Here is a 23,977-nt window from a genome sequence, read left to right on the forward strand (position 1 = left end):
GAGAAAAAATGAATTCAGATGATCCAGTTCAAGGTTCTTTTGTCTCTGATGAGCTTCCTGTCTCAAACAAGTCATCTCGTATTTCTTGGGGCTATCCACAAAATGAATGAGTTGGACAGGTGGTAGGTAAGACCCCTGCCCATATGAGGAGTTGTATACATTTGGAGATCAAGTGGCTGAAATGATCAAGACTTCACTGTGGAGCAAAATGATCAGGCTGCCAGCTCTCCATGATTTGGAACTGAGCTTTGAGACTCACTCCCTCTTGTCAGTGCCCAAGGATGATGGAACCCTGAGAGATCAACTCATGCCAGTCAAAATGGCTGGGAAATGAAGGTGCCTAGGTCTCTTATTTACATTGAGAAACAATTGCAGAGGAACCAGAATTCTTGAAATCCTTTTATTGATGCATTTTCACCCTGTAGTCAAGCTGGATGGGATGCCCCTCCCTAAACAGAAGTCAGCTTTGTTGAGTCTACAATAAAAGTAAAAGGAATTGAAATGACCAATGCAACGTCTCTAAGAGAACTGAGGGATTTTCTCACTGTGGATGAATCTATGGAAGGAAAATATGTGGATTCCTCTGATGAAGACTAGCTTCCTTGGGAGAGTGCTGGATGTACAGGACCACACTTACCCTGTGTTACTTTTCCTTCTGTGTGATATTTTTATTATCTTTTCCTGAAGTCATTTGTCTAGGCTGCAATTTTATCATGAGAATATACCAGGGACAATGTCAGGGAGGGGTGGGGGGTGGGGAAGAGAGAAAATAAATGTTTCCACATGGCAGTGTTTGGGACACTCTAAAGATCAGAGTGTTTGTGAATGCTAGTGTTGTGATAGCAGTATGTGGGTGAGTGTAAACATACAGCATTACAGAATTTGTCAGTATGTCATAACAGAGGTAGCCACTCTATTCTAAGCTGATGATTTTAGGTTAAAAAGTTTTCCTGCTATGTGATAAGTAGGTTCTGAGGCTACTAATACCCTAAGTAGACTGAAAATGGTGTTCAACAGCTTTAAAGAGCAGAACTGAAGCCTTTTAACTGTCCTTTATTAACTAAGATACCTTTCTGGAAGGCAAATTTTCTTTAAAAACTGAATGACTATTAAAATATCAAGCTAAAATCAGAAACAGTACTCTTTGGGCCTGTTACTTTTACTCTTCAGTAAGAGTCTTATTGACTGATGTTTAAATGTTTTGAACAAAAAGTCCCCTGATTTTAATGCCCAAACTTTTCAAACGTATTAGAGACAACCAAATAAGTACAGTGGTGGCATAGGCAAGGAGACCACTGGAGTCAGGCACAGGTGGCGACAAAGATATTCAGAGAGGGTCAGGAAACTCACAAAGCTAACAGACTGCACGATGCAGTAAATAATGATGAATGATCTGGAGTCGCACAGAAAGGGCAAATTATTTTTGGTAGCTTCTTTGAGAAACTAGAAATAATAATGAGATATAGATTTATGCCTTTCAGTCACAAAAACAAAGAGTTATTCTGGTAGGGATGAATGGTGGATACTCCAGAAATTATTGGTGGAAATGCAATTTGTCATTATCTTTTGGGAAACAAATTCAGTTATATATAACTTTTGTTAAAAAGCAATCTTGGCCAGGTGTGGTGGCTCACGCCTGTAATCCCAGCACTTTGGGAGGCTGAGGTAGGTGGATCGCGAGGTCAAGAGATTGAGATCATCCTAGCCAACATGAACCCTGTCTCTACTAAAAATACAAAAATTAGCTGGGCATGGTGGTGTGCACCTGTAGTACCAGCTACTCGGGAGCCTGAGGCAGAAGAATTGCTTGAACCCAGGAGGCAGAGGCTGCAGTTAGCCGAGATTGGACCACTGCACTCCAGCCCGGTGACAGAGCAAGACTCCATCTCCAAATAATAATAATAATAAAAATTGGCAGCCTCACTTTTGGGAATCTGTTCCACAGAAATAAAAGCACTAGCATGTAGCAGCAATTGTACAAAGATCTTTTTATAACATTATTCATAGGGCCAAAAATAAAGGTATAAACAATGTGAATTATCATGCATAGAGGAATGGTTGAATAAGTTATGGTATAACCATACCATGAAGTAATATGCACCATTAAAAAACATCAGTTAGAATCATGACCATTGAGTAGGAAAGTTTTCCATGGATATCATTGAGACAGAAAGGAAAAATAAAGCAGAGAAGTGTCCATAATGTTATATCACGTTTGTAGAATACAAAACACAATTTCTATATGGATATGTGTATGTATAAATGTACATATTTTTGTGTGATTGTGCATGTGTGAGTGCATGACTACTTAAACATGAAGAAAAGAAATGGAAGAATACATACACATATTGGGTTCTTAGCATGATAGACCAGGAGATATGGAGGTTCAGTAGAAGACAATGAAATGGGTAAAAGGATGGAGGAGAGGGGAGGGAAGCCAATAAAAACAAAAAATGATTGCAATAAAAATGAAGTCAATGATTTCTTACCTATGTATAAGTATATATGCATAAGTTTATCTACATATAAAGAAACTAGGGAATGATAAATGAGAAAGTTAAGTCCGCCTTGTAAGAATGACTGGGATTTATTGCTAAGTAGGAAAAAAGAAAAGGAGACACGGTCACAAAAGGTAGTTTTTTGAAAAAGACAAAAATATTTGAACACAAAACAATTTTTTAAAAAGATACCATAAAAAGGGAAGTGATTATGTAGGAAGAAATATCTGTAACCCACATGGCAGACAAATGGATTATGTTCCAATAAACAAAGAGCTGCTACAAACTGTTGAGAAAGAGATAACCCAATATACCAGAGAAGATTAAACAATGTGCATGAGAGGAACTCCAAATAACTAATACACATGAAAGATGTTGCCCTTTTCCATAGTCAGGGAGATGCAAAGGAAAGCAGTAATGAGGTTCAGTTTTCACTTCCCTGGTCAGCAAAAATTAAAAAGAACAACAACGAACTACTCCTGGAGAGACTATGAGTAAATCAGGCAATTTTATGCACATTGCTGGTGGGAACGTAAATTGCTACAACTTTTCAAAAAATAACAGTTTGGTAATTTATTAAAATACTCTTGGGCTAAATAATCTTTCTTTTGAAAATCTATCCAATTGACATATGTAAATGTGTAAACGTATATGTATATATAATATATACATAAATATGTATTATTTATACATGTACATAGACATGTTCCTCTTTCTCCAAAGATTTCTATAAACGATTATTATTGTAGCAATTTTGTGTGGCAAACATAAAACACATACACAAAGAATGAACACTGTAAATGAAATAGATGTACTCAGAAGAATAGTTTCAGAAAGTGGGGTATATACAAACATGAAAATTATGCAGCTATTTAGAAGATATAATTTGACTTTATAGCTAAAGACTCTGAGTTATATCTATGACATATTATTAAGAAAAGCCACTTGCAATCGCTTCTTGGCCTTTTGGCTAAGATCAAGTGAAAAGCCACTTGCAAAGTATGACCCAATTTTCAAAATAACAATAAAAATTTATGTATGTATTTAAAGGAAATATAAATTTAAAAGATTTACATCCCTACAAGATTGCAAGAGTAAGCTTCAATTACTTAGAGTGTGTGTTTAAGTGTATGACATATTTATTACTTGATCTTCCCTAATAAATTGGGAGTTATTTTGCATTTGGATTAATAACATCTTTTTAAAAAAGTTTTCTTTGTAACAGAAGTTGCTAATAATATAGCTAATGTTAAGAACTTAAGGTCAGGAGACAACAGGTGCTGGAAAGGATGTGGAGAAATAGGAACACTCTTACACTGTTGGTGGGACTGTTAACTAGTTCAACCATTGTGAAAGACAGTGTGGTGATTCCTCAAGGATCTAGAACTAGAAATACCATTTGACCCAGCCATCCCAGTACTGGGTATATACCCAAAGGATTATAAATCACGCTGCTATAAAGACACATGCACACGTATGTTTATTGTGGCACTATTCACAATAGCAAAAACTTGGAATCAACGCGAATGTCCATCAATGATAGACTGGATTAAGAAAATGTGGCACCTCTACACCATGGAACACTATGCAGCCATAAAAAGGATGAGTTCATGTCCTTTGTAGGGACATGGATGAAGCTGGAAACCATCATTCTGAGCAAAGCATCACAAGGACAGAAAACCAAACACCACACATTCTCACTCATAGGTGGGAATTGAACAGTGAGAACACTTGGACACAGGGTGGGGAACATCACACATCTGGGCCTGTCGTGGGGCAGGGGGAGGGGGGAGGGACAGCATTAGGAGAAATACCTAATGTAAATGACGAGTTAATGGGTGCAGCACACCAACATGGCACATGTATACATATGTAACAAACCTGCACGTTGTGCACATGTACCCTAGAACTTAAAGTGTGTGTGTGTGTGTGTGTGTATAGAACTTAAAGGCAAATCACTACATTATTTACTTCAAAAAAAATTTAGGTGAAATGAATGAGTTGGATCTAGAAGTAGGTGATAAGAGGTGAACATATGGCAAGTGTTAGGTAGCACATTCTGGCTGATGGAAAAGATGTTTGGGCTCTCAGCAGATAAGAGTAGCAGGTGGGTGTTTCACAAGAAGGTGGACCATGGTGACATGAAAAGCTATCAGGAAGTAGAAGTGGGCTGGCTGTCAGATCCAAAGTTCAAAGTCAAAACTAGTAAGAAGGCAGGTTTCCAGTCTCAGAGGAACTGAAGTGCCAGTTGGCTCAACAAAGCAGACACTCAGGCAGGGAAGATGAGGTAACTAGAAATGGAATGTAAGTAGGGCTTTGGTCAGACCAGCACATGTGGCTGTGTAGGCTGTGTGATGCACAGCTCCAGGGAATGCCATTTACTTAAACTGCAGTGTGAAGGGTACCTCCTAAATTTGTCCAAGGCAAGAAGCCCATTCAGTTCTAAGATTTACTCCAAAATCAGAGTAGATCAGCAACAGAATTGAAAAGCCTGTCAATTATGATCATAATCGTCCCCACTACCAATACCACAACCATGATAACTGACATAATCACAATTCAGTGTGCTTTACAGAACACATTCACTGATACCAGAAAGAATCAAATGAGGTATCCAGGTCAGGTATTACAATTACCATTAAAATGAAGAAACAAAGACTCAGAAATGTTCATTGATTTTTCCCACAATCTCAAAGGCAGTCTGTAGTAGAATAGGCACATGAACCCGGCATGTCTACTTCCAAAACCATTCTGTTACCACTGCCTGAAGCTGCTCACATTAGGGAGGAGAATTGGTCCCCAACATTAAGATTGGACTGACATTGGGGCCTGCTGAGCAATGAGTCAAACAGGTCATTAGTATATTGTAATTCTATCTTAAGAAATATAGTTTCTTGTTTTTTTCATGTTCAATGGATAAACATTTTCTCCCTGTAAGGGGAGTTCTTGCTGTATAGTATTCAGACTCAACTTGTCCACACTGATTGCTATTTTGGTGTAGTGACTATTTGTTTAGACAGAATATGTTACAGAAAAGATTTGTGGCAGCTTGCAAAAACATGCATAATACAAAATATAATTGAATAAAAGGTAAGGAAATAAAAAAATTAAATTAGAGGAAAAATGAGTGAAGAAAAGAAAACATCCGGCCAAGAATGAGGTTAGTTCACAAAATAAATAAGGCACTCAGTAAAGGTCTCTGTATTTGTTAGACCTAAACCACAATTTTGGCCCTCAGCTTTTTAGCAGTCAAAGGAAAGAAAATAATCATGATTCTCAGTGTTTAAAAGATATAATCATCAGCCAACCAATGGCTTAGGAGAAATACAAGTATTTTTGGTACTGAGGCCAGAAAGATACATTTTTCATTGTTCCATATAATGCTAATAATAACAGTCAATTTTTATAAGGATCTTAGTATGTGTCAAGAGTGCTTTCAATACCTTGTCTCGTTCAATTCCCACAATTCCATAGGATGGGTATTATGAGTATCCTTTTTTTTTTTTTTAATAAACAAGGAAACTGAAATACAGGATGCTAACTTAATCATTAAAGGAAACACAATCAATTAGTAAATGCCTAATTTGGGATCCTAACACAGTTCTGCTGACTCCAAAGTTATTCTTCTACCACACAGCTTCTAATTATACCTTGATTTACTCTCCAAGTATCTCTGAATATCTAATAGAATCCTTCAATATCCAGTATAAGGTAGTCCCCACTATTTTCTCCCTGCCACATGGCTTTGTTTTGTTTTCTTCATTGCACTTAGCATTATCCGAAATTATCATGTTCATTTGTTTTGTTGTTTGTCTTTCTTCAATTAGAACATAAACTACACAGCTGCAATGATCTTGTTTATCTTGTTCCCTATTGTATCCCTAGAGTCTATTGTACTGCTTAGAATTCAGTAGAAATTCAATATTTTTTTTGAATGAATGAATGTTTCAAGGAGCAAGAATTCAGTGACCATTCAAAATCTTTACACATCTGTGAAGTCCATTGTCCTTACTTATTTCTAGTTCCTTACAGATATTACTTACAGATTCTCAAGTCTCCATGACTCACTTATGCTCCTCACCAGAATGTATTGTTTCCTTTAACTTGGCTATTTTTAATAATCCAGCTTGGCATAGACTTGATTTTATCAATTTGATTTTTTAAAGTTATACTTAACATATAGATGATATCATCACTTGTAATACACGGAAAACATTTTTAAATTCATTTTCTCACTCACAATGACTGCTGATTATTTAAAGCCTATATCCAAAGAGTTTGCCTAGCAGCCCATTCAAGTAGATTTTGTTATATGCTGCCTAAAATTTCCTATTTAAAAACAGACCAGCTTCAAAAAAAGAAACAGAAATGAACTTGATGGCTCAAGGCATATAGAAACAACATGTACTTGTTCAGGTTAAAAACCATAATTCTGGCTGCTATGTTCTCAGGCAGGAAAGATAAACAAATTCTTAAATAATGCAGCTTCACTAGTCAGCAATGGGAGCATGAAATAATGAGAGGAAACTTAGCTGTAGGACAGATTCCTCACCCTGGTCATCCTAATACATATTATTCTCAGTATTCTCTAAGTCCTTCAGGCTGTCTTGGAATTTGCATCAACTGGCTGTCATGTTCAGAGAGGAGGGCAAACATATCTCTCACACACAACTCTTTCCACAACTGTAGAAACTGTTTGTGAACATTTGGCCTATCCCCTCAAAAATGGGCCTTTTCACTGGAAGTTATTTGCTGCTAGCTTAGTGTTTCAGTCAAAAGCCTCAACCATGTGAAAATGTAGGCCAAACGGAAAGATATCTAAGTTGGCAATGTTCTCTTGACTTTGCTAGACTCAAAGGGTCCAAATACGTCATCTAGTAAGGAAAGAAACAACTTGAGATATGAATATTGGCTGGATTATATTTTTATCCTTCAAAAACAAAATTTAGAAAATGTCTTAAGTGAAGATTCTGACCAATCTTCTTTATGAAAGGACAATGATAAATAGCTATGGTGACAACATGCATATTTGTATTTCTGAAGTCATTCTGACACAATGAATAGATTCAACAGTGAGAAGAAGCAAATCTATTTGAAATAGTTCTCTTATAATAAGCGTAAGGAAAGGATATTTTCTTTTTAATTGGAAGGTGGGGAGTTGAACATTTCCTATATTTGTTTTCTCTTCTAAAGTATTGGGTGTTTATTGTGTCACTATTGTGACACAGCCTTTGCGTTATGCTGTTGGATTTGTTGTTTAGTTTCATACTGATAACTCTATTACCAATCTTCTTCAACCTGGTTAAAGGTTTTTATTCTGTCACCCGTGGCTGGACCACTGAATCTCCTACAGCCACATCTTTCTTTCCAAACTCCAAGAAGCAAATGGAAATCTAATCCTGTGCAGGAGAAAGTGAAGAGATCTCCAAATCTAGAAGCTTGATCATTAAATATGTACACTGGCTTAGCCCTGGAGGTATTTCCTTTTGGAACTATTGCTTGTTATTGCTGATTCCAAGATTCTTTGCACCCCATCACTAGCTATGATAAATAGGAGGAGTGATGGTCAGAATCTGTATCCTAAGTCACTGCCGTGACTGCTACCCAGCCCCTGGGTTCCCAGAGGATATAGAACACCAAGAACCCTCTAGACTAAAACCTCACAGGAGAGCCACCCTTATCATACTAAACACTTTGGAGAAAAGTAAGAAACAAGAAATAAGAGTCAAGCAGGCCAGTACTGCAAGACCCAAGAGTTTGCCTCTGTGTCTACATTTATTTATAAACACTTTATTCTCCCATATTCTATTCTTTCCCTCTGTCTGCATTCTCTCATCCACTCATACAGGGTTAACTGCCATGCGTGGGTCTGTGAATATCTCCCAGGTCTAAAGCTTTGACTGTGACCTGTCTGAACTCTAGACTCACATTCCAATTGTAGACTAGCACTGTGAGTTAAGCTTCTTAACTTTGCCCAGGGAGAGAACCTTCTAGGTACTTTTAGCTTTTGTATTTTTCCTAAAGCAAGAGAAAGAAACACGTTGTTTCTACCACCTGAGTCATAGGGATCACAGTGAGAAAACAAAAGCATTTTGCTAAGTGGTGCCAATCCCATCACTCAGGAGCAGGGCCAAATGCCCAGAAAGCCCAGTATAATTAGCCATTAGCAGTGAGATTTTTAACTGAACTACTGAACAGTAACAAGATAGTAAGCATGATTTACAGGCATTTATGATTACAGATAAGTAGACAAAGAAGGAAAAAAAGAAATGGGGACAAAGTCATTAACAAAAGACACACAGGAGAATGGTTCTTAACAACTGGAAAACCAAAGGCAATTTTAGAGAGAACTGAAAGCTCCAAGTAAATATTTGCTCCAAAGAAAACATACTATTTTGTTTATCTGCAGATCCCATTTTTTGACATTATTGTGGAAATTTCGGATTAAAAAAGGTTTTTCGCCGGGCGCGGTGGTTCATGCCTGCAGTCCCAGCACTTTGGGAGGCCAAAGTGGGCGGATCACGAGGTCAGGAGATCAAGACCATCCTGGCTAACATGGTGAAACTCCATCTCTACTAAAAAAAAATAATAATAAAAATAAATAAATAAATAAGCTGGGCGTGGTGGCAGGTGCCTGTAGTCCCAGCTACTCAGGAGGCTGAGGCCAGGGAATGGCGTGAACCCAGGAGGTGGAGCTTGTAGCGAGCTGAGATCGCGCCACTACACTCCAGCCTGGGCAACAGAGCAAGACTCTGTCTCAAAAAAAAAAAAAAAAAGTTTTTTCTGGCTCCAACATAAAGAGGAACAGCACTGTCCTTCTTCTAAGGTAAGTTCTGAAATAGAATGTTTTGTATCTTCTAATCAGAACATTCTTTTTGGTTCTGTTTACTCCTTTGGCTATTTTAAATATTTCACCTTACTGAAGAATTAAGGTCTAAGATCTATGAAATGCACATAATTTGCCTAAATGAAAAAAAATTAGATCCTATATTGCAATTATATAAAGAGTTTATAAAGAAAGTAGCGGCCGGGCGCGGTGGCTCACGCCTGTAATCCCAGCGCTTTGGGAGGCCGAGGCGGGCGGATCACAAGGTCAGGAGATCGAGACCACGGTGAAACCCCGTCTCTACTAAAAAATACAAAAAATTAGCCGGGCGCGGTTGTGGGCGCCTGTAGTCCCAGCTACTCGGGAGGCTGAGGCAGGAGAATGGCGTGAACCCGGGAGGCGGAGCTTGCAGTGAGCCGAGATTGCGCCACTGCACTCCAGCCTGGGCGACAGAGCGAGACTCCGTCTCAAAAAAAAAAAAAAAAAAAAAAAAAAAAAAAAAAAAAAAAGAAAGTAGCTTTCCCTGAGATAAGCTCACCAAATTCTCTCAGTAATATTAATTGGGCAGTTGCTTCGAAAATACTACTATATTTGATATAGTCATCATCATTTATGTCTCCTTCTCAGGATGAGTGGCCTTAAATCAATGACTGTATTGGGACTATAAGTCAATCTATAAAACTGTGACAGCTACTATACAATGAAATTTTTAGCAGCTGTTAAAAGTGATGCTGTACAAAGAGAATGACTTGGAAAGCCATCCATAATGTAAACATATAAAGTAAGTAAAAAATTATAAAGCACATATATGCAGATTTCATACTTTTGTAAAAAATATATGCATACCTGTACATAGAAAAGAATATATCTAGAGAGCAAGATTACCTTGGTTATCTAACAGTTAAGGATGGTTTTTTGTTTTGTTTTTTGAGATGGAGTCTCGTTCTATTGCCCAGGCTGGAATGCGGTGGTGTGATCTCCGCTCACTGCAAGCTTTACCTCCTGGGTTCATGCTATTCTCCTGCCTCAGCCTCCTGAGTAGCTGGGACTACAGGCACCCACCACCACACCCGGCTAATTTTTTGTATTTTTAGTAGAGACGGGGTTTCACTGTGTTAGACAGGATGGTCCCAATCTCCTGACCTCGTGATCCGCCCACCTCGGCCTCCCAAGGTGTTGGGATTACAGGTATGAGCTACCCCACCTGGCTGGTTAAGGATGGTTTTTATTTCCCCTTTTCCTTATCTAAAGTTTCTAAATATTCCACAACTGCATGAAAATGTGTAATTTTTTGAATCAGAACAAAAATATTACTAAGTTATTCCCTGCCCGTTCATTGCACCTGGAGAGCAGGGCCTATCTTTAGTATTGACAATCAATTAAACTAGCTCTATTCGTCCTTAATATCAGGACGAATCTTAAGACTTGATTCGTCCTAATATTGAGTGTATATGATCCCAAACAAGCAGACGCACTGAGTGGTCCAGGGTTGTAACCTAACACAGACATTGCTAAGGCTTAGCCTCTAGCTTTTCCAGACTGCATTCCAGCATCTTCCTTGCTGCTTTAATAGCTAGAAATGGTGAAAAGCAACAGATGGTGACAGTTATGACTGTCAGGATGCCAAGCTCAAGAACGGAATTTCTACTTCAAGAGTATTGTGCAAGGATACAGTAATAGCTGGGGAAATCTAAGCATGAAACTTTCTGCAATGCAAGTCTGGCGATTATATAAGAAGGTGATTATATAAGATCTTATAATTTAATAGGAAGCATTAACATTAGGTTAAGAGAAGAACAAAAGTTCAACCAAACTTCTGGAGTAGATCATTGAATTTCTTTTTCTAGACTTTCTTAAAAATAAAATCTAACTGGAAGCTGTATTTTATTTTTTATTAGTATCTGTGAAATGGCTACTGTGGATCCTTTAAGTCAAGTCAAATGATTTTGAATCCTGGAAATAGATTAAGCAATCATCAATATTCATTGACTAGCTATTTTGCATTTGCTATTGAAAGGTTACAGATGCAAAACAAGTATATTTTTAATGGAATTTCCACTCTAGGTGGGGAGATAAAATGTAAAACAAGATATGATAATAGGTAATTAAGTGTTAAAATTACATACTAAATCATATTTTCTTGATAACAAGATGTACTATTTAATTACAAGCTTTTGAATTGTGTTTCTTTTGGCATCAACTCATTCTTTCTCAAGTAAATAGTTATGAGCCCCTATATCATTGTGGTCACTGGAAATATAGCAGGAACAAAATAGAAAAATCTCAATCTTGTGGAACATACATTATAACTGGGGAAGAAAGAGACATAAAAGGTATTAGCTAGAAGTGCTTCATAAGGACGACGAAGAAAAATAATGCAGGCAGGTGGACATAAATGTCTTTGGAAGCTGTAGTTTTAAACAGTGTCACTCTGGCTAGGTGTAAGACAGCTCCCTCCTCCTTTCAGTGATGGCATATGTTCCCAATGCTTATTTTCTTTTTGGTTTTACATTTCTACTTTTGAAATTTGTTCCTGAAAACTATCCAAGCTGTCTGTTAAAAATTCAAGTAGGGGTCAGGCACGGTGTCTCATGCCTGTAATCCGAGCACTTTGGGAGGCCGAGGCAGGTAGATCACTTGAGGTCAGGAGTATGAGACCAGCTGGGCCAACATGGTGAAACCCCATCTCTACTAAAAAGACAAAAAATTTAGCTGGGCATGGTGGTGCATGCCTGTAGTCCCAGCTACTTGAGAGGCTGAGGCAGGAGAATCGCTTGAACCCAGGAGGTGAAGGTTGCAGTGAGCCGAGATTGCACCACTGCACTGCAGCTTGGGCAACAGAGCAAGACTGTCAAAAAAAAAAAAAAAAAAAAAAAAAAAAAAATTAAGTAATAAGGTGAAGAAAAAAGTAGGAAATTTACTGCAGGTTGAGGTTTAAAAATGCAATAAAAAAATCATTCATCATCTCAGTGTCTAAAACAACTGCATTCTATTACTTGGCATTTATTTATTAATTTAAAAATAATTAATGAGCCTTCATTATGTGCTAGACACAAGATTTACAGGAAGTGTGTTATTCTAGGTAGAACAGCAAGGGTAAAATTCCTGATTCAGGCAGGTATAGGCTCGCTCTCGTGAGGAAGAGAGAAGGCCAGAGCAGTTTGCAAGGAGTCAAGGAGAGGTGGAGTGGTGGGAGATGGACTCAGAGACACAGGGATAGGCCAGGTTGTGTGCTATGCTTCCTAAACCTCTGAAAACCCAAGTATCCTCCAGAATGCTTCCTGAAGGCATTGATTCCTGGGATCCATCCCAGAACTATGGAATCAGAATCCTTAGGCAAGAGTTCTGGGGATCTTGGATCCCAGGTGATGTAGGATGTAGGACATGGGAAAATGTTTGAATTTTAGTTCAATGGCAATGAAAAGGCAGTCATGAATGTGTGTATGTGTGTGTGTGTGTGTGTGTGTGGTGTGGTGTGATATGATCTGATTCAAACTTTCTGCAGATCACCATAACAAAAATGGGAAAGAATGGATAGTGACCAGTTTGCAGCATGTTCCAATAATTTATGAGGGAAAGAAAAGCAAAGAATCAAACAGAGATAATAGTTTTGTTGTTGCCATAGACTTGCCGTAACAATTATATGAGATAATACTTGCATAGTTCTTAGTATACTATCAATGTTTTACGCTTAGCAAAAAATAATTTACTTATCACTATCATGATTTTTTTTTTTTTTGCCAAAAAGCTATTCAATTGTGCCAATCTCACATAGTCAATAATCTTTTCCCACTCACTTGTGAGGCCTCCCTTATCATTCTTTAATTTCTCATTTGGACTCAGATTGCTCTATGATTTCTCCTTTTCCATTTGTAAATTTCCATGCATGTATTTTCAATAGTTGTTGTTTTTTTTTTTTTTTTTTTTTTTTTTTTTTTTTTTTTTTGAGACGGAGTCTCGCTCTGCCGCCCAGGCTGGAGTGCAGTGGCCGGATCTCAGCTCACTGCAAGCTCCGCCTCCCGGGTTTATGCCATTCTCCTGCCTCAGCCTCCCGAGTAGCTGGGACTACAGGCGCCCGCCACCTCGCCCGGCTAGTTTTTTGTATTTTTTAGTAGAGACGGGGTTTCACCGTGTTAGCCAGGATGGTCTCGATCTCCTGACCTAATAGTTGTTGTTTAACCAATCTCCTTGTATTGCAAGTTTGAAAATCAGATTTATTATCTTAGGGCTTTATATGCCTCCATCTAGGAACTTGGTACAGGTGTTCTGGGACTGTATTGAAGCACATCTGAGTCACACCTCACATTATAGTAGACTTGTGCGTTTCACCAATTTAGTATTTTGGACTTGGTATTACATTTACTATTTTGATCCCATATGCCCTTAACACATATTAATTCAAAAAATTTCCCAAAGCCTGTGTTTGAACCATGCTTTCTGTGAGTTTGCCCACCATGAGCAAGTCACTTAGCTCAAGAATAAGCCTAGACATCTGCTTCTCCATAGCTCAGCACAGACCTCTCGTCCCTACTATATGAGTCATCACTGTCAAGAAGGCTACTGTAGTTTTTCACAAATTTGAGACTTTTCAGGGTCAAAATATAATGAACCCAACAGGTTGTATTAAAGCATAGTCCTCATTGGCAAACAATCTGAATTTTAACACATATCCCAGGGATCTTAACTTTCTCATGTGTCAGGAGAAATGTTAACTGTTGATTGAATCATATCTAAAGCTAAATATACTACAAAAGTGTTGGTATTTGAACCACTAAATTTTCTCCAGTTTGGGTTGGATTTGTCATCACTTGCGACAAAGTATTCCTCACCAATACATCTTCCATGACATGGCTGAATTCTGTTGATATGTACATAGACTAAGCCCATCCTTTGGGTAATCTACTCTACAAATATAAAATTATAGTTAAACCAATTTGTCTACTGAAAAAGTGTCCAACAGTTATTTATTCACATCATACAGTAAATGCTACAAAATTTATTTACTGTGGCAAAGCAATGAGACAGCCGGACTTTCAAAGCCCTTCAAATAATGTCTAGAGATTATTACTTTACCTATAAGATGCATCTCAAAAGGTAGTCAACAGAAGAACAAAGCTGAGGTATGCCATAAACCCGAGTTTAGAATGTAATTAATACCCATAGATATCACAAGTTTTTGGCTTTAATAGCTTTCTAAGTCAAATACCTGATAAAAAGTATTTGCAAAGAATATTCTGTGTCACAGAAACAATAAAATGTCTATGTGTTGATCTGGGTGAGTGGTGAGGAAGACAAGAAGTTTTAGGATCCTAGGATCTCGAGGAGAGGATCGCAAGCCCCTGGAAACTCACCACCCTCTTCCTATGTGCTCACAGAATGCTTCCCGCGTCCCTAAAAGCTGCCACTGTATCCTCTCCTCCCTTCCCCCTCCCTTCTTTTTCCCTTAGCTCCTTGACTCCTTTCCTTCCCCTGCTGCTGCTTCTCCTCTTTCTTCTCCTCCATCTTCTTCTCCTTTCCTTTATTTTTCTTTCCCACAAGTCCATGTAACAGAGTAGATCATAATCTTCCCATTTCCATGCCCTTTTGCTGATGTCAAAAACCACCCCTTATATTCCCAAGCCTTACTAGTCCCCAGTTTGCTCCGATTCTGGCCAGGCGAGAACATTCTTCACTCAGCAGCCTATGCTGAACTGAAATGGCCTGTAGTTGCTACCATTCCACCACTTTCACTTGCACCTCTGGGTTCCCTCCTTCCTGGTGTTGTGGCCTTGTGTCTTGACAAATATCCTGGGGATCCAGTGACAAGAGCTACGGATTTTACAGCACACTTTTATCTAAAGCCATATTTTTTTCCTCTTACCATAGCACTGACCTTGAGGCATTCATATCCTCTCTACATTGTACCTGCACAGAAATCCTAATAACAGCTTAATTGAGTTTCCGGAACATAGTTAGCATTATTTGGGATGAACATTCTAATTGTGCTGTACTCTCCTTGTAACCAATAAACTATAAATTTTCCTGATTACTAATAAAAAGAAGAAAGAGGAAAAAATTCATTTGTGGACAAATGCTCTTATGAAATGCTTTGTGGTGGCAATTGGGAATCAGGAAGAGAGGAGAGACACATGTAACTTTCATGTCCTTTTTAAATGTAGCATTCTAAAACTCACTGTCAATGATATTTGAAACAAGAAAGAGAAAAAGTATTGGAGGAGGGATGCTTGATCCTTCCTTCTGAGCTAGGAAGTCTTAGAAGTTACATATACATTTTAGAGGTTGAGTGTAGCTTTTTACCCTGGCTGGAAAAAAAAGATGTCCACAATTTCTCCAGCTCAAGATACTGACAGTCATGAACACAGTTTATTTGAGTATAAATTCAGTCTCAAAATAATTCTTAGTACCACTACAATGTCCCTCAAACAAGGTCTGCATTGATATATATGTTTCATACACATGTACACACGATATGCACAAATACATCAATTATTCCGTTAAAGTCATTATGCTGCCCCAGAATACATCCCTTGCTTCCTGTATGCCCCATCCATATATCCATTTTCTGTATGGAATGCATCTTCCAATCAGCTGATATTTAATTGCATCACCCCTTTGCTTTTTGAGGAAGCTAAACATTATTGATTTATTTAAAAAATAACCCTGCCTCCCCGGTTTTGCTGCTAAATCATCATGTACATAAGTAATAAGTGGATTACAGGAAACATTAGAACTGGAAATTGGTGTTGCCAGCTACCAAAGCCACAGCATGGTTAGAGGCTAGATCAAAAGAGGCTAGGGAAAGTTAATGCAGCAAAATTGCCTATTGCCTCTATGTAATCATCACCCAAAAGAAAAAGCACAGCTTCTTCATGAATCTCCAAACCACAAATAAGCTGAAAGTGAAATGACCTGCCAGAATTCCTCATCGATGCCTTTTATTGTCCATAATATCAAATTAACTCGACAGTACATGACATTACAAGATAGAACAAGCCTCTTGAACTGTAATTCACAGTGACTTTAAGAGTTGATGACTATGGGTATATGATGGTCACTAGAGGAAACATCTCCCATGAGCCCTAGCATTAACAGGAGCATCTCCAGATACAGAGACATCATTGACATCATTTATCTTCACTGAATAAACACAGTACATGACTTTCACCTTCAGAACATCTGCTACTCATGTAAATGCAGAAAACTTGTTCGAGTATTTCAGGATGCCAAGTGACCCACATATTTTCTCTTAACAAGAGTTCATCTTGTGTTCTTAGCTTGTGATTTTTATTGAATTATTGATATTTCCTCCAGACATTTTCCAAGCAAAACAAGAAACTGTATTTCATTTGTCTCTATTTCCAGATATCCCAAGGGGAACCTAGATCATAATAAATACTCAGTGTATGCTAGTTGAAAACATCGATGAATGGAACTTTGATTCTCAACACTAAGTATACTATATGTAGTAGGTTAAAAAAAAATAAAGAAAAAAAAAGAAGCTTGTTAAATTTAATTACATTTGGTGCATAGAGAAGTTGCCAAAATGCAAACATGGTTTCACTGAATTATCTTGGCCTCACAAATCAACTCATTTGATTATATTTTGGAGCAGAGATGCAATAACAACCATTTAACTACTGATTTATAGTTTCAGTGTGGATCCTCCTATTATGGTGATAAACCAGAGAGTAACTATAGTCCAAATAGGGTGCCAACCTCAGCATGTATTTAAACCATGACGCCTCCACAATTTGGGAACCTCTAATCTGGGTTATACAAGCAAGGGAACTTTAAGAACATAAGCAATGGGATCATTTTATCACTTTGATTAATAAAGAATGGTGCTTATCAGTAATATCAGAAATATTATCTATCAACTACTCCCAACGCATTTTATTTGCTCCAGTGACAGAAAACTACTCTCCCTCTACCACACCTCCTCTCAGTTGCCTCATTTATTGGCATTTGAGTCAAGTGACCAGAGGATCTTCAATAAGTACTATTTATTTACACAGGCTGAGACTAAGGCCTATCTGCTTAAAACAGATTCTCACAGAAGGCAGGAGGCTCAGTTTAAGATATATTCAACTATAATATAAGGCCTTCCTAAAGTAATCTTTTATTCAAATATTTATTAAGCATCTACCATGTACCATGCATTCTGCTATGAGCAGAGGATACAGGCAAGTTTTCTGATTTCATAAGAAGAAGAAAACAGACAATAGTCCAAGTAACAAATTAGAAGTACCACAGAATAACTGCTGTGGTACATACCCATTGGGATTCATTGACAACTATTCACAATCAGTGTTTTTCTTTTTTCAAGTATCAATGACAGGAAAGCATCAACATCAGCCTCAGCATCAGTTTAACATACTACTTACCACCACAATTACATTTGCTGCTGGGATTGGAAGATTTTCCACTTCAAGATCTTGACCGTCCATGGCCAGCAGATTGACAGACGGGTCATATGCAGGTCTAGGAAATGCTGAATTGACAATCTGGTGGCGTTTGCTTACTTGAGCTTCGGAAGAAGAATGGTAGCTATGTCTATAGATTTTTTGTGGAGCGATATCCAGGCTCTTCTCAATGTCTTGTGAATGCTGATAAACGAATACCGGCTTCCCACTCTTCTTCTGATTAATTGCCAAAAAATGATCATTGTTTCCTGAAAAGCACCCTGAAAGAGGGAAGAAGCAGAAACAATATCAGAGACCCTATTCAGTAAGAGAGGGAGATATATGTGATGAAGAGATTTACCCTTTCTTGAGAGGCTTTAAGACTTGTGAAGGATTTTGGTTAGTCTCCATCGTTCTTTCTCTGCTTCATGATTCTTAACAAATAGAATACACCTGGTGGTATGAAGGCCTCTCAAAGACTTTAGGTGGATAGAAGTGGGTGTACTTTGAAAAAGTCCTATTTTTCAGATATTCTGATACCACTTTTACCAAGAAATTTCCTCCTTTGTCTACACCCATAGTTTCAATACCTAGTTGGGCTTCTATTCCTGGATGTCATATCTGCTGCTGAAATTATAAATATTTTTAACATATTTAAGCTTTCTTTAAATATAAGCATTTCCTACAATTCTTATTTCATACTTATTGCTTGTATTACAATGAACAGTTTTCTTCACGCTTACAGAATATTTAAGCTCACTGAGGGAAGAAATCTGAGTGTACTTATTGTGGTACCAGCTTTCAGTAGTCCAAACAATATCCATCCTCTCCTTACTTAGGTAAGTAATATGGCCATCTAGATAGAGACTACATTTCTTTCAGTCTTCCCTGCAACTAAGCATTGCCATTTGATCAAGTTATACCTATTGGAATGTGAGTAAACAGACGTTAGCAGGGATATGATATGGCCTTCCTTTCTACATTTCCTCCTTTGTGCTGGCTGAAATGCAGGTGGTCTGGTAGGAGTATGAGGTAGAAAGCATGTGTCAAAGATGGTAGAGCACTAAGACAAAAGATTCTGATCCCTGATGAAAGTGAAACTACCATATCAACCTCACAGTTCCCACTCGGACGACTAGAGGAGAGAAAAACAATTTTCTATTGTTTTACCTGCTATTATTTTAAGTATCTTTGTTACAGCAATTGAATTTATTTAGTAACAAATACATTCATCTTTATTTCTTCTGTTAGATAAATATTCATTGCATATTTATGCAATGGTTTCTCCTGTTTGCTACTGGCCACGGGAGGAAATAGATAATACATATGAATCAAAAAGAACATTACTAGGTCAAACACCAATTAGAAAAGCAAACATGAGATCTGTTATATAACATAGTGCCTAGCAATGGTACCCCAGATTTTCCCTGGGTACCAATGCCTATGGTAACAAGTGCTGTCTTTTTACAAGAATTCTTCTCCAATCTTCTACTATTTTTATCTTTTACTTCCCAAATCATCCAAGGGTCTGCTCTTTGTTTTGTTTTGTTTTTCTTGCAAATTTCAGCTATTCAATAGCATTATCATGGCAGATCTAGTCCTCATGCTACTGGGCATTGTAAATTTCTCTATGTTCTCTTAGGTGAGAAACCCAAGTTCATTTATGCATACAATATACCTTTTCCAAAGCACAGAATCATCCCTAAATGAGTGATATTGGAAAAGTAAACTAGGATGAAAATAGTATGTTATTTTATTTCTTAACCCCAAAGGAATAACTTCATTGTAGTGATATCAGATAGTTTCTCAGAGGGAAAGAAGAAAATTACTCCCCTTTCAGAAATGTAGACACTCTTCTAGGACACTACAATATTACTTAGTAAATTACTTTTTAGTAAAATACTAAACATACACCTTGTGGTCAGAAAGTTTACATACATCTAAAACATTTAGCACCATTTTCCATGAATAAAACAGTGATAAGAATAACAACATTGAGGTATCCGGTTCTGAATTCCATTATACTACATATGTTCTTAATGATAGTTTCATTTCCAAATCCAAGGAACCCATTTAATATGGAGAAATAAAATTCACAATTATTTAAAGGTCATCAATTGTCCAATCATCATCTTTGGCAAACTATGGGTGGCTTGATTGTTTAAAAAAGTTATGGTCGATTCAGCATGCTCAGAACTGAAGACATGATGATTAGTTTCCATTACTATTTCAGGATCCACATAAAATATAATTCAAGTGGTCTAAAAAGATAAAGCTACTGGTAACAGCAGATGATTCTCATACTATCTATTATATCATGGAATAAAGCACTTGGGCTAAAAAAAAAACCTATCTTTATAATCTCACATGAAAGTTGAAGGGATATTGGTGAAACAGAGTTGCTGAAGATGGAAGACGTATATGTTGGTCACACAAGACTTGATGGAAAGCAAAGGCTGTAAAAACTAGCAATTCCTCTACTCTGGATTCTCTACAAATGGTAAATAAAAAAGAAAAAAGCAGCTTAGAAGAATGGAGAAAGTAGATATCTGAAAAGAGGAGAAATAACTGACAAACTGAGTCAATTACACAAATATCTTCAATCTTTTTTTTTTTTATATATTACCAATCACACCAAGTCTTTTCAGAGCCACTTTATCTAAATAGCACAGATAAGTCCAGTTAACAAATGTGTGCTAAAATTGGCCTACCAAAAAAGGGACAAAATCTAAGTTGAAGTACAATTGAAACATAATTAAAATTTCCCAACCTTATCCACTTGTCTGTGTGAATGAACTTAGTCCTGCCTTGTTCTTGAGTAATGAGTTCTAAGAGAGCCACATAATATCAGGTGTCCTACCACAATCATTAGATAAGAAAAAACATTTCATAGTGCTGTCCTTAGATTCTCTGCATCGGAACTACCTGGGACATGATGACGCAGTTTTTCAGACCCCAGCCTAGAACTACCAAATCATAATCTCTGTAGATGTAGCCTAGGAATCTAGATTTATAATAGAATTCTTATATTCAAACTCTGATGTTTGAGGACCGCTGACCTAGTATCTGGAATGAGTTTTGTATTTTCCATCCTCAAATGGTACCTCTCTACTGCCTCCTTCACTTCAGCTTTATGAATATACTCAAGTAAAAATTTTGGAAAAGTGAAGATTGAGATGCCAAGTTATCTATTAGTGAAGCCGTAATTCTAAAGCAGCCAACAGTCATAGCTCTTTTCCCTCTCTCTCCTATCAACACCTGCCCCTGGACTCAGATGCAGGTGTAGAAGTGCAAGAAACTCACTTTAAATATAATGATATAGATACATGTAAAGTGAAAGAATGAAAAACAATATACCATGAAAACCTAATCAAAAGAAAGCTGGAGTGACTATATTAATATCAACTCAGCACAAACAAATTACCAAGGATAAAGAGGGACATTACATAATGATGGACATATGATGCAATGTACATAAGAATACATAATATTCCTAAATATATATGCATCAAAAATGAGCTTAAAATTCATGGAGCAAAGCTGACAAAAATGAAAGGAGAAATAGGAAAATTCACAATTATCATTGGAGGTTTTAACTGTTCTCTCTCAATAGTATGAGGAGACAGAAAAGGAGGAAAGGCAAGGTTGTACAAGAACAACACCATCAACCAACTGGATTTAATAGGTGTTTACAGAACACACAACCAAAAACACCAGAATACACATTCTTTTCAAGTGCTTATGGGGTGTTCATCAAGAAAGATCATATACTGGGCCATAAAATAACATATTTTGAAAACTGAAATTATACAAAGTATACTCTTTGGCCATGAAGGAATTAAACTAGCAGTAACAGAAAGAAAATAAGAATATTTCCAAAATTTGGAAATTAAAAAAACACATTTCTAAATATCCATGGGCCCGGTGGTTCCAAGATGGCCAAATAGGAACAGCTCCAGGCTACAGCTCCAAGCGTGAGTGACCCAGAAGACAGGTGATTTCTGCATTTCCAACTGAGGTACCAGGTTCATCTCACTGGGGTGTGTCGGACAGTGGGTGCAGGACAGTGGGTGCAGCCCACTAAGCGAGAGCTGAAGCAGGGCAAGGCATCACCTCACCCAGGAAGGGGTATGGGAATTCCCTTTCCTAACCAAGGGAAATTGTGACACACAGCACCTGGAAAATTGGGTCACTCCCACCCTAATACTGCGCTTTACCAAGGGTCTTAGCAAATGGCACACCAGGAGATTATATCTTGTGCCTAGCTCAGAGGGTCCCACGTGCACAGAGCCTCCCTCATTGCTAGCACAGCAGTCTGAGATCTAACTGCAAGGTGGCAGCAAGGCTGGGGGAGGGGTGCCTGCCATTGCTGAGGCTTGAGTAGGTAAACAAAGCCACCAGGAAACTCGAACTGGGTGGAGCCCACCGCAGTTCAAGGAAGCCTGCCTGCCTCTGTAGAATCCACCTCTAGGGACAGGGCATAGCCAAACAAAAGCCAACAGAAACCTCTGCAGATTTAAATGTCCCTGTCTGACAGCTTTGAAGAGAGTAATGGTTCTCTCAGCATGGAGTTTGAGATCTGAGAACGGAAAGACTGCCTCCTCAAGTGGGTCCCTGACCCCCAAGTAGCCTAACTGGGAGGCACCCCCCAGTAGGGGCAGACTGACACCTCACACAGCTGGGTATCCCTCTGAGACGAAGCTTCCAGAGGAACGATCAGGCAGCAACATTTGCTGTCCAGCAATATTCACTCTTCTGCAGCCTCTGCTGCTGAAACCCAGGCAAACGGGGTCTGGAGTGGACCTCCAGCAAACTCCAACAGACCTGCAGCTGAGGGTCCTGACTGTTAGACGGAAAACTAACAAACAGAAAGGAAATCCACACCAAAACCCCATCTGCACGTCACCATCATCAAAGACCAAAGGTAGATAAAACCACAAATATGGGGGGAAAAAAGAGCAGAAAAGGTGAAAATTCTAAAAATCAGAGTGCCTCTCCCCCTCCAAAGGAACACAGCTCCTCGCCAGCAACAGAACAAAGCTGGATGGAGAATGACTTTGACGAGTTGAGAGAAGAAGGCTTCAGACGATTCAACTTCTCCAAGCTAAAGGAGGAAGTTCAAACCCATCGCAAAGAAGCTAAAAACCTTGAAAAAAGATTAGATGAATGGCTAACTAGAATAATCAATGTAGAGAAGTCCTTAAATGACCTGATAGAGCTGAAAACCATGGCACGAGGACTACGTGACAAATGCACAAGCTTCAGTAACTGATTCAATCAACTGGAAGAAAGGGTATCAGTGATTCAAGATCAAATGAATGAAATGAAGCAAGAAGTTTTGAGAAAAAGAGAGAAAAAGAAACGAACAAAACCTCTAAGAAATACGGGACTATGCAAAAAGACCAAATCTACATCTGATTGGTGTACCTGAAAGTGACGGGGAGAAGGGAACCAAGTTGGAAAACACTCTGCAGGATATTATCCAGGAGAACTTCCCCAACCTAGCAAGGCAGGCCAACATTCAAATTCAGGAAATACAGAGAATGCCACAAAGATACTCCTCGAGAAGAGCAACTCCAAGACACATAATTGTCAAATTCACCAAAGTTGAAATGAAGGAAAAAGTGTTAAGGGCAGCCAGAGAGAAAGGTCGGGTTACCCACAAAGGGAAGCCCATCAGACTAACAGTGGATCTCTCGCAGAAACTCTACAAGCCAGAAGAGAGTGGGGGCCAATATTCAACATTCTTAAAGAAAAGAATTTGCAACCCAGAATTTCATATCCAGCCAAACTAAGTTTCGTAAGTGAAGGAGAAATAAAATCCTTTACAGACAAACAAATGCTGAGAGATTTTGTCACCATCAGGCCTGCCCTACGAGAGCTCCTGAAGGAAGCATTAAACATGGAAAGGAATAACTGGTACCAGCCACTGCAAAACATGCCAAAATGTAAAGACCATCGATGCTAGGAAGAAACTGCATCAACTAACGAGCAAAATAACCAGCTAACATCATAATGACAGGATCAAGTTCACACATAACAATATTAACCTTAAATGTAAATGGGCTAAATGCTCCAATTAAAAGATACAGACTGGCAAATTGGATAAAGAGTCAAGACCCATTAGTGTGCTGTATTTAGGAGACCCATCTCATGTGCAGAGACAAACATAGGCTCAAAATAAAGGGATGGAGGAAGATCTAACCAAGCAAATGGAAAACAAAAAAATGCAGGGGTTGCAATCCTAGTCT

At 38.2% G+C, this 23,977-nt stretch overlaps 1 protein-coding gene across 1 annotated transcript in view; it reads right to left on the minus strand.

Moving 5' to 3' along the window:
• PTPRR (protein tyrosine phosphatase receptor type R) overlaps positions 1-23,977 on the minus strand; it is a 279,496-nt gene that overhangs the window by 229,201 nt on the left and 26,318 nt on the right. Inside the window, exon 2 of the mRNA XM_050746581.1 lies at positions 17,709-18,007. Coding sequence (XP_050602538.1) covers positions 17,709-18,007 — 299 coding nt within the window. The remainder of the gene's footprint in view (positions 1-17,708; positions 18,008-23,977) is intronic.

Source organism: Macaca thibetana, chromosome 11 (genome assembly GCF_024542745.1).
Source record: "Macaca thibetana thibetana isolate TM-01 chromosome 11, ASM2454274v1, whole genome shotgun sequence".
Classification (NCBI taxonomy): Eukaryota; Metazoa; Chordata; class Mammalia; order Primates; family Cercopithecidae; genus Macaca; species Macaca thibetana.